The 18,898-nt window shown below is 45.0% G+C and overlaps 1 protein-coding gene across 1 annotated transcript in view; it reads right to left on the bottom strand.

Moving 5' to 3' along the window:
• STAM2 (signal transducing adaptor molecule 2) overlaps positions 1 to 18,898 on the bottom strand; it is a 34,813-nt gene that overhangs the window by 9,482 nt on the left and 6,433 nt on the right. The window contains exons 2-9 of the mRNA XM_077272955.1: positions 17,612 to 17,696; positions 14,703 to 14,778; positions 14,486 to 14,581; positions 12,300 to 12,446; positions 12,103 to 12,172; positions 2,084 to 2,273; positions 1,377 to 1,471; positions 135 to 229 (exon numbers count right to left, since the gene is read on the bottom strand). Coding sequence (XP_077129070.1) covers positions 135 to 229; positions 1,377 to 1,471; positions 2,084 to 2,273; positions 12,103 to 12,172; positions 12,300 to 12,446; positions 14,486 to 14,581; positions 14,703 to 14,778; positions 17,612 to 17,696 — 854 coding nt within the window. The remainder of the gene's footprint in view (positions 1 to 134; positions 230 to 1,376; positions 1,472 to 2,083; positions 2,274 to 12,102; positions 12,173 to 12,299; positions 12,447 to 14,485; positions 14,582 to 14,702; positions 14,779 to 17,611; positions 17,697 to 18,898) is intronic.

Below are 18,898 nucleotides of genomic sequence, written 5' to 3'. Positions count from 1 at the left end.
AGGGTGAAAATGACAAGGTTTTGATTCCTTTTTATATATAAAAAATAAATAAAAATATTTTCATTGTAAAAGCGTGATTTAGACAGTAGCTTATTTACCAGTGACATATTCCCTTTAAGAAAAAAAAAATATACCTCATCTATGAATACTGGCTCAGGTTCATCAGGTTCAGACTTGGCTGCCGCCTCCAGCACAACTTCTTCAGAAGGAGAAGCGTTATCAGCAACGGCTAAACAAAAGTAAAACAGAATAGTCAGTGACGCGGCCACGCTCAGGCCACGCTCAGGCCACACGGGACGGGCCACGCTCAGGCCACACGGGACGGGCCACGCTCAGGCCACACGGGACGGGCCACGCTCAGGCCACACGGGACGGGCCACGCTCAGGCCACACGGGACGGGCCACGCTCAGGCCACACGGGACGGGCCACGCTCAGGCCACACGGGACGGGCCACGCTCAGGCCACATGGGACGGGCCACGCTCAGGCCATACGGGACGGGCCACGCTCAGGCCATACGGGATGCGCCATGCTCCGGCCATACAAGATGGGCCACGTCTCGAGGCTGTTCGATAGTCGCAGCACATGCAAGTATTGCCTAACAAACAGTCAATACCTGCATGTATTGTGGCTAACAGCTGCGAGACATGCAGGCGCGGGGACTCAAAGATATTTTTCAAGCACGCCAAAGACACTCGGTTAGCACCCGAGCATGCTGAGATAACACCTTATCTGAGCACGTTCGCTCATCACTACTAAAGACACATTATGTGCACATCAGTTTGCACCTAAGTATCGGCTCTTTCTATTTTCGTACAATTGGTACCTAAAGTGTGACCCGTCAGCAATGAAGTAAAGAGAGGAGGCTTCAGCTATTGGGCTGCAGCACTTCAGAAGCCATCCAGGCTCTTCCCTTTGAAACAGCAGCTCGTTAGACATCAATTAACATTTTCTACTCAAGAAGCAAAGAAAACCCGAATACACAGCAGCCATCTGTTGGGCGCTGCTCAATTGCTGCTATTTGCATTGCCGCATAGATTCGTGACATTTATAGAACTGGCTGCTCCCAATTCCTCTGATTTAATAACTGTTCCTGATCAATATGGAACGATTCTTCTCTGTAAGTAAAACAGTCATAGAGCAGAGGGAAAGTGGAGGCGACCTGAAGACAAGACGCTGCTGCGTACAGACACTGGCGAGACCCCGATCTGAAGCCTTACAAGGCCACCAATTTCTATATGGACCATCCCGACTGAATCGCTCCAGAAATAAACAATAAATACTATACTCTCCTCCTAGTTGGATATCTATATGCTATCTATATAATGTTTATTGCTAACCCAGCCATCACACAGACCCATCTGCTCTGTTACATACCCGCTTCAGGCTCCGCATTTAAGGCTGTAGAGACAAAATTGGACGGGAACAATCCGACCCCTCTGTGATTTTCTCCCTTCCACCAGTTTGTATCACTACAAATGAATGTCATGCAAAACAAGTCAGATTTCTAGTACCAAGATATAAATTGTAAAAGAAAAGAACACAACAAGTGAATGGAAGCATCAATGAGGCTCTTGCGGAGGATTAAGGATTTTTTTTTTGCCTACTGTCTGAATATCAAAATGTAACACACTATAACTACAGTGCCTGGATTGAAGTCATTAGAATAGAAAGGATTTAGAGGTGCAGAGACGCACCCATGTCTAACTTGTCATAGAATTGTTCAGAAATCCATACGGCTCTATTCACACTTATATTTGGAGGAGTTTGGTCAGGTTTTCCATTGCAGTAGGATTGGCACGGATGTGCGTGGACTCTCCATCGGCAACACTGATTATTGTACGGCTTACTTGTAGAATCAGTTCTTGGAACATTGTCCCATTAAAGTGAAAAGGACGTTTCTACATTACCAAGCACAACGCTGCAGAGTGGACGACGTGCTGGCAAACAAGAGCAAAACACTCACATGAGCTAACCGGTGGGGGGGTGCCGAGGTTTGGACCCCGCTGATCTGATCCTGATGGCCTTCGATATTGTGATCATGGAAAGCCCTAACATGTGAATGGTTGCACACACTTTCATACCTATCATCCAGCACAATTATGATTTCTCCGCTTTTAAACGTCAGCTCGTTGTCCTCCACGGCCTCAAAGTCATAGAGCGCTCGGACTTTCCTGGCCGTCTTCTGGCTGTCATGTTGTGCGTCCACGGTTGGGTACAGGGATTTGATCTCTGATGGTTGCGTCTTTTGCTCTTGCAGGGATAACTCGATTGCTGTCAATTGGGAGCAAACTGATATTAATTCAGGAAAAAAGAAAAAACACGTTAATCACTGAATAACACAAGAAAGTATAAGAGAATCTGTAGTAAGACCAGAACGCCAAGACTTCCTGCAGTTCTCATGTAGAAAGTGATGCGAGCTCAATTACTAGAACCACAAGAAGTATTGCGTCTATTAGGGTACATATTACTGATGAGCGAACGTACTGGGATAAGGTGTTATCTTAGCATGCTCGTGTGCTAACAAAGTGTCTTCAGGCCCCGTCACACTTAGCGACGCTAAAGCGATCCCGACAACGATACGACCTGTCAGGGATCGTTGCTGCGTCGCTATGTGGTCGCTGGTGAGATGTCAAACAGTGAGATCTTCCCAACGACGCAGCAGCGATGCGGCGACCTGTAGCGACCTGTAGAACGATGTCACATGGCAGCTATTATGACGATTCAGACCTCGATGAGGGACGTCCTGTGTGACGTTGTAGTCAACGAGGTCGTTGGTAAGGTGTCAAACACAGCGATGTGTGCTACCCAGCGGGACCTCAACGATCAAAAAAAGGTCCAGGCCATTCCGACATGACCAGCGATCTCACAGCAGGGGCCTGGTCGCCGCTACGTGTCAAACATAGCGAGATCGCTACTGAGGTCGCTGTTGCGTCACAAAACTTGTGACTCAGCAGCAATCTCGCTAGCGACCTCGCTTAGTGTGACAGGGGCTTTCGGTGTGCATGAAAAATATGTTAAGAGTCCCCGCGGCTTCTTGACAGCTGCATATTTTTCGAGCACGCGGAAGACACTCTTAGCACACGAGCATGATCAGATAACACCCTATTCGAGCACATTTGCTCAAAACTTGTACACGTACTTAGCATTAGGCACATGCCATAGAAAAGCTCCTGGACCAAAAAAGAAAGAACCTCCATGGAGCAGATATTCATTAGTAGAGCAATACCGCTAACATTCACCTAAATAAGGACATTATTACGTGGCTGCATTAATGAGACTAAAAAAAAAAAAAAAAATACATCCTTCACCTGCATACAGGATAAGTGATTGCTGGACACCCAGCAAATCCAAGAACGGTGGCTACAAAGCTCCAGGTATGAATGAAGTGTCCACGACTGAGGCTGCTCTAATCACGTGTATGCGACTAACAAATGTAGCTTTATAAAATTTGTGGTGGTCCCAGCTGTTGTACCCACACTGATCACTCATTTATCTCCCATCCTAATTCATAGTGGGAGAACTCCTTTAAGACCACCTCAACACCGTCGGGGCTACTGCAACCCCCGACCTATTGTCTCCTTTCCCATAATCCTGTAGAATGTAAAGGTACCGTCACACTAAACGACTTTGCAACGAGAACGACAACGATCCGTGACGTTGCAGCGTCCTGGATAGCGATATCGTTGTGTTTGACACGCAGCAGCGATCTGGATCCTGCTGTGATATCGCTGGTCGGAGCTAGAAGTCCAGAACTTTATTTGGTCGTCAGATCGGCGTGTATCGTCGTGTTTGACAGCAAAAGCAACTATGCCAGCAATGTTTTACAATGGTAACCAGGGTAGATATCGGGTTACTAAGCGCAGGGCCGCGCTTAGTAACCAGATATTTACCCTGGTTACCATTGTAAAAGTAAAAAAAAAAAAACACTACATACTCACCCTCTGATGTCTGTCACGTCCCCCGGCGTCCGCGCTGCTGCTCAGAGCTTCCCACACTGACTGTCAGTGCCGGCCGGAAAGCAGAGCACAGCGGTGACGTCACCGCTCTGCTTTAGGGCCAGCGCTTACACAGTGCAGGGAAGCTGAAGGCGAGGGACGCGACAGACACGGCAATGTAAGTATGTAGTGGTTTGTTTTTTTTTACATTTACACTGGTAACCAGGGTAAACATCGGGTTACTAAGCGTGGCCCTGCGCTTAGTAACCCGATGTTTACCCTGGTTACCCGGGGACTTCGGCATCGATGGTTGCTGGAGAGCGGTCTGTGTGACAGCTCTCTAGCGACCACACAGCGACGCTGCAGCGATCGGCATCGTTGTCGATATCGCTGCAGCGTCGCTTAATGTGACGGTACCTTAAGCCCGCAAGGACAGGGTCCTCACCCCTCTGTATCAGTCTGTCATTGTTAGTTTGTTTACTGTAAGTGATATTTGTAATTTGTATGTAACCCCTTCTCATGTACAGCACCATGGAATCAATGGTGCTATATAAATATTATTATTATTATGGCCATCTGATACCTACCAGACTAAGGCCTCGTTCAGACATCCGTTTTTCCTGCACGCGTCCTCGCCGTGTTGTTCAAGAATGTAACTCGTACATAGTTATAGTCTATGGGGCTATTCACATGTCTGATTTATTTTTTATTTTTGTGGACCGAGCAGTCCGATATTGATTTGAGTGTTGGATCAAAATCGGCAATGCAAATACATGAAAAAAATTTATATATATATATATATATATATATATATATATATATATATATATATATATATATATATATATATATATATATATATATATATCTATCTATCTATATCTCAGACTGACGGATGCCATCAGTGTGCTAGTCGTTTTTCATGGACTAATTGAGGAGTTGGAGAAACTTTTTTTTTCCCCTCTTCCCAGAAAAACTGATCAAACGCTGATGAAATGCTGATCAAAAACACTAATGAAGTCCTGTGTTTTTATCCCCCTCAACGTGAAAAAAACTGACATCTGAATGAGGCCTTACATAATGACCAGTCACCTACAGAAGCCAAGCTTTACCCTGTAGCTACAAAAAAGAAAAAAAGTAACTGAAGGGATTTAATGTAAAAGAAAACTGGATCCGCGCAACAGTGCTGCAAAAACAACTCGAAATATACACTAAATATACGCTTAGATAATGCACAGTAGATAAATCCCCAGAGGGATGATTGCTTCAATGCCCAGTAATACACAGGACACCTAATGTGTACAAATACCACGACCCGCTAGTCAGAGCTGCGACCTGAACCAGCATAAGAGATGTACCTGGAGAGCCAGTGAAAAAGATGCCGCACTAACCGTTATGATCCAGTACCCGGTAAATGATGATGGAGGTGGGTCCGGTAGAAGGTGGTGTCCTGTCGGGCTGATGTGCGGGCAGATGGACGAAGGAACAGGGTACCGTGCGGAAGAGCTACGCAGAGCCAGGGACAACTCCGGCCGGTAGCGTCCCTGGATACGAGCGGGAGCTGACCAAGGGAGGAGCTCGCTGGCACAAGGCTCAGCGTGTGACGTCACTGAGCTTGGAGAAAGTACGGGGTACCGCAGGAATCAAACCGACGCGTTTCGAAGGAGCGGCGTCCTTCTTCATCAGGGTTACTGATCCCTGAGAATGCCCCGCTATTTAACCCCCCAAGGTGTCACTCAAACTGCCCGGCCCGCCCTATACGCCCGCTACTACAATAGTGTCCATTGGAAGTGCAAATAATATAGGATGTAATAAAAGATATATATATATGGGAAGAATGGTCTGCAAAACCATGTAATAAAGAAAGTGATATAGACCTCATAGAAGTTACAGCTCGTGTAGGGACAACCTATATGCGAGACACATATAGTGCAGGTGTAAAACAGTACTACTGCAATAAATTAAGTGAAATTTGGTAAAATGGATAAAAACAAATCTTTAATAAATACTAAGTTAAAATTAGAATTAATGTTAGATAAACACTGGTTAAAACCAATAAAAAGGGAAAAAAACGGAAGAGGATACGAAATAAAACCAATCAAGGACCAGGGAGATGATACGCTACCCCAAGTGCGCTAGGACCCCAAAGGAAAAAGAAACAAAAAGTATTGGCCTAAAAAGCAAATATTTCAAGCCCATGATTAAGGCCTTTAGGTGCAAGGCTGTTAAGGGAAAAGATCCAATGGGATTCGGCCCTGGACATGGCTTTAATCAGATTGCCTCCTCTTAAGTTTTGTTTTACTTTTTGAATACCCCAAAATACAATGCCCCTGGTGGATTTACCATGCCTCTCACTAAAGTGACGGGAAAGTGGGTGGCCCAAGAAGCCTTTATGGATATTGGTGAAATGTTCCTTTATCCGGACCATCATGGGCCTCTTGGTGCGGCCAACGTAAAGTTTTCTGCACGGGCACTCAATGGCGTATATGATCATAGAAGAAGCACATGTAATGTTGTCTCTGATGGTATATTCATTCTTATCATCCATATCTGAAAAAGTGGAACGACGTGTCTTCTGGAAGGATGTATGCCGGCACCCGTGACAAAATCCGCATGGTGTAAACCCTGTCTTGGTGTTGGTAGAAGCCTCCGATACTTGTTTACACTTAGAGTATTGTCTTGTGGTGGGGGCTATAGTACTGCCCAGGGATTTTGCTTTCTTAAATACAAATCTTGGTAGGGGTGGCAAAAATTCCCCTATGATTTTGTCCCCCTGAAGTATAGTCCAATGTTTGTGGATAATGGACCTAAATTTGGTGTGCCCAGCATGGAATTGGGTGATGAAGGGTAGCTGATGGATCTGGTCCTGAATATTCGTTGGCTGGTTGGTAAATTTACCTTTATGTAATATGGCATCCCTGGGTGTCTCCATGATGTCATTCTTGGCCCGTTCCAGTAATCCTCGAGGGTAACCCTTATCCAAAAATTGTTGGGTAAGGAGGGCAGAGCCCTTCTTGAAGTCTTCCAAAGTAGTGCAGTTCCGTCTGATTCTTGTGTACTGGCTCTTGGGCACATTCGTGAGCCAGACTGGAAGATGGCAGCTGGTCATGCCAATAAAACTGTTGGAGTCCACCTCCTTACGATAGCATTTGGTGAGTAACTGGTTGCTCTCTATGAAGATGCTGAGGTCCAGAAAGTTTATACATGTCGTGCTAGTAGTGGGTGTGAACTCCAACCCAAAGGTGTTATTGTTTAGATTAGATATAAAAAGGTCGACGACGTGCTCTTCATCTGGGATGGCCCCAAGGCCGAGCTGGACCTTTTTATATCTAATCTAAACAATAACACCTTTGGGTTGGAGTTCACACCCAACTGGAACGGGCCAAGAATGACATCATGGAGACACCCAGGGATGCCATATTACATAAAGGTAAATTTACCAACCAGCCAACGAATATTCAGGACCAGATCCATCAGCTACCCTTCATCACCCAATTCCATGCTGGGCACACCAAATTTAGGTCCATTATCCACAAACATTGGACTATACTTCAGGGGGACAAAATCATAGGGGAATTTTTGCCACCCCTACCAAGATTTGTATTTAAGAAAGCAAAATCCCTGGGCAGTACTATAGCCCCCACCACAAGACAATACTCTAAGTGTAAACAAGTATCGGAGGCTTCTACCAACACCAAGACAGGGTTTACACCATGCGGATTTTGTCACGGGTGCCGGCATACATCCTTCCAGAAGACACGTCGTTCCACTTTTTCAGATATGGATGATAAGAATGAATATACCATCAGAGACAACATTACATGTGCTTCTTCTATGATCATATACGCCATTGAGTGCCCATGCAGAAAACTTTACGTTGGCCGCACCAAGAGGCCCATGATGGTCCGGATAAAGGAACATTTCACCAATATCCATAAAGGCTTCTTGGGCCACCCACTTTCCCGTCACTTTAGTGAGAGGCATGGTAAATCCACCAGGGGCATTGTATTTTGGGGTATTCAAAAAGTAAAACAAAACTTAAGAGGAGGCAATCTGATTAAAGCCATGTCCAGGGCCGAATCCCATTGGATCTTTTCCCTTAACAGCCTTGCACCTAAAGGCCTTAATCATGGGCTTGAAATATTTGCTTTTTAGGCCAATACTTTTTGTTTCTTTTTCCTTTGGGGTCCTAGCGCACTTGGGGTAGCGTATCATCTCCCTGGTCCTTGATTGGTTTTATTTCGTATCCTCTTCCGTTTTTTTCCCTTTTTATTGGTTTTAACCAGTGTTTATCTAACATTAATTCTAATTTTAACTTAGTATTTATTAAAGATTTGTTTTTATCCATTTTACCAAATTTCACTTAATTTATTGCAGTAGTACTGTTTTACACCTGCACTATATGTGTCTCGCATATAGGTTGTCCCTACACGAGCTGTAACTTCTATGAGGTCTATATCACTTTCTTTATTACATGGTTTTGCAGACCATTCTTCCCATATATATATATCTTTTATTACATCCTATATTATTTGCACTTCCAATGGACACTATTGTAGTAGCGGGCGTATAGGGCGGGCCGGGCAGTTTGAGTGACACCTTGGGGGGTTAAATAGCGGGGCATTCTCAGGGATCAGTAACCCTGATGAAGAAGGACGCCGCTCCTTCGAAACGCGTCGGTTTGATTCCTGCGGTACCCCGTACTTTCTCCAAGCTCAGTGACGTCACACGCTGAGCCTTGTGCCAGCGAGCTCCTCCCTTGGTCAGCTCCCGCTCGTATCCAGGGACGCTACCGGCCGGAGTTGTCCCTGGCTCTGCGTAGCTCTTCCGCACGGTACCCTGTTCCTTCGTCCATCTGCCCGCACATCAGCCCGACAGGACACCACCTTCTACCGGACCCACCTCCATCATCATTTACCGGGTACTGGATCATAACGGTTAGTGCGGCATCTTTTTCACTGGCTCTCCAGGTACATCTCTTATGCTGGTTCAGGTCGCAGCTCTGACTAGCGGGTCGTGGTATTTGTACACATTAGGTGTCCTGTGTATTACTGGGCATTGAAGCAATCATCCCTCTGGGGATTTATCTACTGTGCATTATCTAAGCGTATATTTAGTGTATATTTCGAGTTGTTTTTGCAGCACTGTAGCGCGGATCCAGTTTTCTTTTACATTGTATTCTCTTTCTGACAGTTGAAGCCTCTGTTCTGTCTTGGTTCCTGCGGCTCAGTGCCTCTGGGAGGTAGCGCTGGTGTATTCTTTTACATTATTAACTGAAGGGATTTGTTTTCCGTTTATTAGGTGCTTACTGCATTAAACCACATTACTGTGGCGTGTAAATTACTGTTATTGTGAAGTTAAGTCAGCTGAAGATGAAGTTATAGATTTCCTTTGCATTTTAGACAAAACAAAATTATATTATCATTTTGTTTTAACCATTACAAAAAGGAAAATGGGTTGATGCAAAAGTTTGGGCACCCTTGGAGATTTGTGTGCTCAGATAAACTGTCCAAGGTTTCAGACCTTAGTTCGCCTGTTAAGGCTATGGCTTGTTCACCATTTTCATCAGGTGGTACAAATTTCCCAACTTTATAAAAACAACAACCAGGCTCTCCATGCAAGTGTTGTGACTGTCACACAGCAGCAACACATTCTGCTGCGGCACCGAACAGCTAATTATTGGGAGCCCTGCGTGTATCCAGGCTACCGCTGCAGCTATTTGGATGAGCACTTATCCAAAGCTATTCGATCAACTCTAGTAATTAAGAAATGACAGTTAACTGGAACAGTGAAGTTCAAGATAAGGTCTGGAAGACCAAGCAAAATTTCAAAGAGAGCTGCTCGTAGGATTGCTAGAGAGGCAAATCAGAACACTCCCTTGACTGCAAAAGACCTTCAGAAAGATTTAGCAGACTCTGGAGTTATAATACATTGTTCTACTTTTCAGAGACAACTGAACAAATATGGCCTTTATGGAAGAATCATCAGAACAAAACCTCTCCTGCGTCCTCACCATAAAATTCAGAGCCAGAAGTATGCAAAAAAGCATCTAAACAAGCCTGATGCAATTTGGAAACAAGTCCTGTGGACCGTGTGGTTAAAACAGAACTCTTTGCCCACAATGATCAAAGGTATGTGTGGAGAAAAAAGGGCACAGAATTTCAGGAAAAGAACATTCTGCCAACCATTTAGCATGAGGGGTGGATCAATCATGCTTTGGAGTTGTGTTGCAGCCAATGGCACAGGAAACATTTGATGGATAGAGGGAAGAATGGATTCAATGAAATTTCAACAAATTATTGATACAAACATAACACCAATCTGCAAAAAAGCTTAAGCTGAAAAGAGGATGGCTTCTACAAATGGATAATGATCCTAAACACATGTCAAAATCCACAACAGACGACCTTAAAAGGTGCAAACTAAAGGTTTTACACTGGTCCTCACAGTCCCCTCATCTGATCATCATTGAAAATCTGTGGCTAAACCTCAAAATAGCAGAGCATGCAAGGTGCGCCAGGAATTTCACAAAACTGGAGGAATTCTCCATGGAAGAATGGATGAAAATCCCTCAAACAAAAATTGAAAGACACTTGGCTGGCTACAAAAAGTGTTTACAAGCTGTGATATATGCAAAAGGGGGTGCTACTAAGTATTAACCATGCAGGGTGCCCAAACTTTTGCATTGGCACATTTACCTTTTTGCAATTTTTAAAATGTACTATGAATATACTGTGTATATATATATATGTGTCATATTTACCTTTAGGTCATTTAGCGATAACTTCATCTTCAAGTTGCTTAACTGCTCACAATAACAGAAATTTTGACCAAGGGTGCCCAAACTTTTACATGCCACTGTATATCAGCTCCATAAAGCCAGAGCTGTTTTGTGACTTAGTGCAGAAGTATTTCAGTCTGTCAAACCTCAAATATCCACGAGGTCTGAATGTTTCTAAAGAAATGTGTATTGTAAATGTCACGGATCCCTCCGTGCTGCCACTAACTTGTCGCGTACCCGCTCAAAGCACGCGACTTGGTGTTGCGCCTGCAAGGGTTAATCTATCTCCCCTCTCTCAGTCCAGCATTCAACCTTTGTCCTATGTTGTAATGGGAGCATAAATCACACACCGACCCAGGCCACACACCCGCTCATACACGCTGCCACCACTCACCGAATACACTGGCGATGAGTCCCGGAAATATTACTACTACTGTCTACCATTCATAAGGATAAAACAGTTAAAGGCTATGGATTCTTTATAACATACAAGGTTCAACTTGTTAAAGTTTTATGCTTTAACAGAAAAAGGTACAGTGCTTACAGTAAAGAAAAATATATAAAAATATGGTAATAAAAAAGACATGCAGATATGCAAAAGAGTATAAAATAAACAGGAGAAAACTTACAGAAATAGCTAACTTGTAGTCTGCTTCTGTTCCGAGGGGGGGGTGAATATGGACTGGATCACATCAGCTAGGCTGCCCCTCAATCTGTGAACAACTTTATATGTATACAAGCCTAATTTATAGAGTTAATAGGTCAAATTTCTAGAACAGCCTCTCAGGTTAATATTATAATTGCTTGTTTTTGATTGGGCCACAGCCGATACCCCAATGAATATATTATTTTCCTCTGAACACTCTTTGCCTAAAGCAGTGTTTCTCAACTCCAGTCCTCAAGACCCCACAACAGGTCATGTTTTCAGGATTTCCTTAGTATTGCACAGGTGATAATTTCATCACTTGCTCAAGCATTAATCCCATCGCTTATGCAATACTAAGGAAATCCTAAAAACATGAAACTGTTGTGGGGTCTTGAGGACTGGAGTTGAGAAACACTGGCCTAAAGGTTCACACAGATAGATAGTATCAGGCAGTAAATGACATCTTCTTCCTGGTCCTTAGCTAGGCCCCCTGGCGAGATTGGAGACAGAAGGCTGCTTTCTCAGTGTAATACATATTAACACCTTGGTGAGACCTGCAGCCTTCAGGGCAGATGCTAAACCACTGCAAGTCACAGAATCATACTTATCCATATTTCACTACAGTAAATGTTCAAAAAAAGATTATAAGCCTCTATCGATTGAGTCAATGTTGTAAATGGCGCCATGACAGATCCCATCGGACGATGACGGACAGCAGTGACTGGTAATAAAACTTACCTTTAGCGATATCTTCGTCTTCTTTGTTCTTGGGTTTCGGCGTCCCATTCTTTGGAGTGTTTGAAGCGGTCTGAGGAATAAGGGGAACATTTAATGCACTCACTCTTCATCAGTGATGAGACAAATAATACCGTACTGTGTCACTGCTCAGTCATGTACCCCCAAATTAAGAAAAGATCACTAGAATGTCACTGTACCTGAGCGCCAGACGTAGGAAATGATACACCTTCTTCTTTCAGAGATTTGATGGTGGCCGATATTAAGCTGAACTGGGGGTCTTTCTGAAATTCTTCCGACCATTCGACCATCATTGCTTTAAGTTTATCGGATACCTTTGGATGTGCCTAGAAATTAAGAACAAACATAATAGGTTGGTAATAATGGAGCAAGCTGTTACTCTGCACATTACACGCTCTCTTCTGGGTCGTATTCATGGCCCTACAAGAAAGTAACTCTGAACCAGGGATCCACGTGTAAAAGGGGTTGTGAATTAATAAAGTGCTTGCAAAAATCAGGTTTTGCAAGTTATTAAAAATCTTCCTTCAGCTACTTGTTGTCAAGGTTACCTGCCACCTCAAAGGTGGTCGGTCTAACAGGCAAAGAGCTCATACTTCACAGTTTACAAGCTCTCCTCTGTTAGAGGCACTGTTGTATCCTCAGAGTGTGCAGAGTTCTGGTAGGAACAGCCTGAACTGTCAATCAAGAGCACTACCTCCCGCCGGAAAGCAGGCAGCGGAGCGCTGTGCTCCTGAAGATAAAAATAAAGACCCCTTTAAGTATACCCAGCAGGAGGGTGTATACTGCTGGGGAGGAGTTATTCTTTATGTGTTAACTTCGTGTCCTCCTAGTGGCAGCAGCATAACACCCATGGTCCTGTGTCCCCCAATGAGGCGTAGGAGAAATAAAGACCCCTTTAGGTATACCAAAATTGCCGTCAGATCTAAGGCAAGGCTCACATCACATTTTGTCACACCTTCCAATGGGGTGACGCGCGCGGGCGAGAGCCAGCGCTCCGACGCGCACGGGCAAGAGCCAGAGCTCCGACGCGCACGGGCAAGAGCCAGAGCTCCGACGCGCACGGGCAAGAGCTCCGACGCGTGAGCGGGCGAGCGAGAACCAGCGCTCCGACACGCGAGCGAGAACCAGCGCTCCGACACGCGAGCGAGAACCAGCGCTCCGACACGCGAGCGAGAACCAGCGCTCCGACACGCGAGCGAGAACCAGCGCTCCGACACGCGAGCGAGAACCAGCGCTCCGACACGCGAGCGAGAACCAGCGCTCCGACACGCGAGCGAGAACCAGCGCTCCGACACGCGAGCGAGAACCAGCGCTCCGACACGCGAGCGAGAACCAGCGCTCCGACACGCGAGCGAGAACCAGCGCTCCGACACGCGAGCGAGAACCAGCGCTCCGACACGCGAGCGAGAACCAGCGCTCCGACACGCGAGCGAGAACCAGCGCTCCGACACGCGAGCGAGAACCAGCGCTCCGACACGCGAGCGAGAACCAGCGCTCCGACACGCGAGCGAGAACCAGCGCTCCGACACGCGAGCGAGAACCAGCGCTCCGACACGCGAGCGAGAACCAGCGCTCCGACACGCGAGCGAGAACCAGCGCTCCGACACGCGAGCGAGAACCAGCGCTCCGACACGCGAGCGAGAACCAGCGCTCCGACACGCGAGCGAGAACCAGCGCTCCGACACGCGAGCGAGAACCAGCGCTCCGACACGCGAGCGAGAACCAGCGCTCCGACACGCGCTCGTTTGTCATTGATTGCATGTTCATCACATGCACCACAAAAACTTCAGCTGCTACCCTAATGATATGCATAACCACCATTCTACCTATGGAGGCCAGAAATGTGTCTGCACACGGTTTTCTTGTTCCTCATCTGTTTAGGAAACCATGACGGACTCTGGCTTGCTATACAGTGATCCACTGTGAGGCAATGCACAGGCAAACGTCATAGACATTGGAAAGGGAATACTCGCCGTTTACACCTTTGGCACAAATTACCCCCAGTGAAGTGAGCAAAGCTTTCTTTGATAAAAAATAGACCCCGTCCTTCATGGTCCGCATTACATGGCTGGAACAGCACCCCCATCACCTGTGCTCCTAATCTCTGCTTAACAGCATGCAATATTATTTTTATTTCCTCATTAATTGCATATTTTACCACTTGACATTTCATTGCTTTCCATGAATGTTTATCCGGGGCGCTGTAACAAGGCGCCTGTCATCTCCCCGATGTGCAATCACGGGTGCATCCTCCTTATCGCCGGTGTTCAGGCCGTGCGTTCAAGGTTAAAGCATAAATCAATAATGTCTTTTGTTAGAAGGACCTGGCGACTGTAACAAATGAAGAAGCTAATTATGAACATACCTTATTTATAACGCCACGCACTTCGCTGGCAAAGTCCCTGGAACATATTTCCAGATGAAAGGCCTTCCCGCAGTTTGACACGCAGGCCCCTAATAGCTACGGAGGCACAGGACAGAAGAGGCATACTGATGAGATAGATTTCATAACTGACAGGATGGTAAGTAACTGCTGCGTCTGGGAAGAAGTATGGAGATCAATAGAAGAGGAATCTACTTACAGTCAGAGCGTGCAGGGCCACGTGGGGGACTTTGTGATTAACCCTTTTCATGATTGCCTTGAGGCCGTCCTTCGCTCTGGAATTCAGAAATACAGCGGTCAGTGTTACCGACGCCAGTCTTATAGGTCCACAAACTATCCACAATATACCGCTCTGCAACATGCTGAAGCTCAAAGGTTTATATCTCTTCATCAGTATTCTGCCAGCATTATAGGTGTTGGAACATCCTTTCTCTCACTTTCAAACATGCATTGCTCCTGCCATTGTTTAATAGCTTGTCTGCCCTTAACTGAAAATGTGCCTCTGAGGTATGTTTGCAAATAGTCTAACAGACAGGAAAGCAGGAGAGACAAAGAGCCGTCCCTACTTCCTGTAGAAAGACAAAGACCTGCCACCACTTTCTGTAGAGAGAGAAAGACCCACCCCCACTTCCTGTAGAGACAAAAACCTGCCCCTACTTCCTGTATAGACAAAGAACCGCCTCCACTTCCTGTAGAGACAAAGACCCGCCCCCACTTCCTGTAGAGACAAAGACCCGCCCCCCCACTTCCTGTATAGACAAAGACCCATCACCACTTCCTGTATAGACAAAGACCCATCACCATTTCCTGTATAGACAAAGAACCGCCTCCACTTCCTGTATAAAGACAAAGATTCGCTGTCACTTCCTATAGAGACAAACACACACCCCCACTTCCTGTAGAGACAAAGACTCACCCCACTTCCTCTAGAGAGACAATGACCAGCCCCCTTGCTGTAGAGACAAAGACCCACCCCTCACTTTCTGTAGACAAAGACACACTCCTTACTACTTGTAGAGAAAAGACCCGGCCCACACTTCTTGTAGAGACAAATCCCCGCCCTCATTAACTATAGACAGACAAAGACCCGCCCCCCACTTCCTGTAGACACAGACCCAACCTCCAATTCTTGTAGAGACAAAGACCCACCCTCCACTTCCTGTAGAGACAAAGACCCGCCCTCCACTTCCTGTAGAGACAAAGACCTACCCCCCACTTCCTGTGGAGACAAAGACCCACCCCCCACTTCCTGTACAAAGACCCGCCCTCCACTTCCTGTAGAGACAAAGACCCACCCCCCACTTCCTGTACAAAGACCCGCCCTCCACTTCCTGTAGAGACAAAGACTCGCCCTCCACTTCCTGAAGAGACAAAGACCCACCCTCCACTTCCTGTACAAACAAAGACCTGCCCTCCACTTCCTGCAGAGACAAAGACCCGCCTCCCACTTCCTGTAGAGACAAAGACCCGCCTCCCACTTCCTGTAGAGACAAAGACCCACCCTCCACTTCCTGTAGAGACAAAGATCCGGCCCTACTTCCTGTAGAGACAAATACACAGCCCTCATTTCCTGTCATATATATCAGGGTCTACGCATCTAGAGATGGATTACTCTAGACAACATGTAGAGGGACAACAAGTTACACAAAAAAAGGGGACACCATGTGGCTGGTATGAATTTTTTGGAGGTAAAAAAATTCTTAAATAAAAGCAATTTGCAAATTATCAAATAAGATTAAGTCTAAAAAAAAAGTGAAACTATTTGAAGACTAAGAACATTTTTGACCTGAAAACTTTTTTTTTTTACATATGTAAGGGCTTCAGTTAAAAAGGTTACACAAAGTTTCTGTATTGCAATCTTCATTTCTTCATTCCCTACAAGTATGAATTCCTGAAAATGCAAACATTTCAGATTTTTCTCATGTGAGCATGCTCCTCCTTGTACTACATATTGGAAATGCTGTGTGTCCAGGATACCGTTGTTCTCAATGGTGCCCATGTACCAGTACAGCCTCCTTCCTGGACTAATCTTCCCTTTTAAAGGATTTTAGACCCTTGTGCTGCTGTACTGATGCTGACGGTAGATCACCTTCTCAGCAGTCTGTGATGTGTTCGCTCTTCTCTGTACACTGAAACCCATCTTGTGAGGATTCCCCCAACCATCTGCCCTCTGATGCAATACAGCCTATGTGATTTCCCCTCTCAAAAAGCCTAGATTCTCTCCCATTGCAGCAATTTCTAATACTGTTAGAATGTAGAGGAAGAGCAGAGAGCCAACATAGTTGAGAATCCATGTCAGAAACATCAGGACAGCCAGTTATGTGAAGGAGCTACACAGACTCTACGGCAGCAAAATGGTAGGACATCTTTAATTAAGCATATTTAAAAAGTTGGTCGATTTTGAATTTAGTAGGCAAATGAACAATAAAAAAGCATGATGCTCTTCATAGACTTTAAAAAGAACCAGTCGGTATGTTTTCACAAACGTAAGGTGGAATGGCTGTATAGATGCTTGTCCATCAACCAAAATGATCCCTTTTTTTGTACAGATCTGAGGTGCTAGTCACATAAGATCTGAAGCAGGAGCCATAGATTTGAGCCCTGTCTGTCAAATGCTGCCAATCATAGCTCAGCAGCATCTGAGACTGTAAAACAGCTGCCAAGTGCCCACCCGCAGAGATTTCTCATAGTGCGCTCCAGAAGGAAAGAAAAACAAGACAGGAATATCTCTGCAACGAAGAGAAGTAGCTTGAAACGGAAAAGAGCAACAGGACGAATGGAGCTCAGGGACTTTTGTACAATGTATTTAACTGTTTAAAGCAGGAACGGACGATTTTGTCTTGGACATGTTTGAAACAGTAAACCAAGAGTCGAATGACGACAAGCTAGTGGTTTACGAAGCCAAAACCTAGTAACAGGTTCACTTTATGCTGATGCATAGGTGCATGGAAAAACAAAAACTGCATGAAAAGTTGTTTGACAGCCAACACAAATTAACAGAAATCTATCCCTTCTATACAAAGCAGTGAAAAACAGAAGCTTCTACTCGCTCTCCTGGAAGAAAATGATAATACACCGCAGAAAACGAGTCACCGATTAGACCCTTACCCATTGGGAGTATTGAGGATTTTGTCACATATGTCCATGATGTGGCCCCAATCTTCAGACGTGTTATATTCATTTGTTGCTTTCTCTGAAAAAAGAGACAAAAGTTAATATATATATCCACCTCTCGTGTCTCCCCTTATCCTCATACTTTGTAAGCTTGCGAGCAGGGCCCTCATTCCTCCTGGTATCTATTTTGAACTGTGATTTCTGTTATGCTGTAATGTCTATTGTCTGTACAAGTCCCCTCTATAAGTTTTAAAGTGCTGCGGAATATGTTGGCGCTATATAAATAAAAATTATTATATTATATTACTATAAGACACAGAATCAAAATAAAAAGGATCAAAGTGGAGACTGGACATTTGCCGTCTTCCTTCTGCTATTCAAGTAAAGATGTCCCCCACATTAGGTCCCCGTTCGTCTGAGAGTTACTCCTCCCTACTCCTCCATACACACATGCACGCTCAGCTCAGCCGATTGTCCATGTGTTCTCAGCACAGAGAGGTGAATAGACTCCTGCCTGACTCCTCCGGTGGCCACTACGAGGTTTTCTCGTTAATTACATGGCGTTATATAGAGCCCTAGTTTATAGGACTCACTATAGGTACATCGTCCCATAAAGGAATCTTACGGGGGCGGATAATCCTGTCTATACCTACGCAACATCCTATGGTCTTCTGCGTCAATTAACTCCATCCCACCAAAACCAATTTTCGTTTTTGCCTCCCTTTCTTCCAAGAGCCATAACTTTTTTTATTTGTCGCCAACATGGCCCCATGAAAACATGTTTCAAGTGAGCTGAACTGTTGCACCATTTTGGGTTTCATATGACTTTTTCTTCCATCTTTTGGGAGGAGGAGATGGAATACCACCAATATTCATGTTTCAATTTTTCTTTCCAAATAATAATAATATAATAATAATTTTTATTTATATAGCGCCAACATATTCCGCAGCGCTTTACAACTTATAGAGGGGACTTGTACAGACAATAGACATTACAGCATAACAGAAATCACAGTTCAAAATAGATACCAGGAGGAATGAGGGCCCTGCTCGCAAGCTTACAAAGTATGAGGAAAAGGGGAGACACGAGAGGTGGATGGTGACAATTGCTTTAGTTATTTGGACCAGCCATAGTGTAAGGCTCGGGTGTTCATGTAAAGCTGCATGAACCAGTTAACTGCCTAAGTATGTAGCAGTACAGACACAGAGGCTATTAACTGCATAAAGTGTATGAGAACACGATGCGAGGAACCTGATTATTTTTATTAATTTATTAATTTA

The sequence above is a fragment of the Ranitomeya variabilis genome, chromosome 7 (genome assembly GCF_051348905.1).
Source record: "Ranitomeya variabilis isolate aRanVar5 chromosome 7, aRanVar5.hap1, whole genome shotgun sequence".
Taxonomy (NCBI): domain Eukaryota; kingdom Metazoa; phylum Chordata; class Amphibia; order Anura; family Dendrobatidae; genus Ranitomeya; species Ranitomeya variabilis.
The sequence above is the reverse complement of the archived record's forward strand: the minus strand, read 5'-3'. Positions and strand labels throughout refer to the sequence as shown.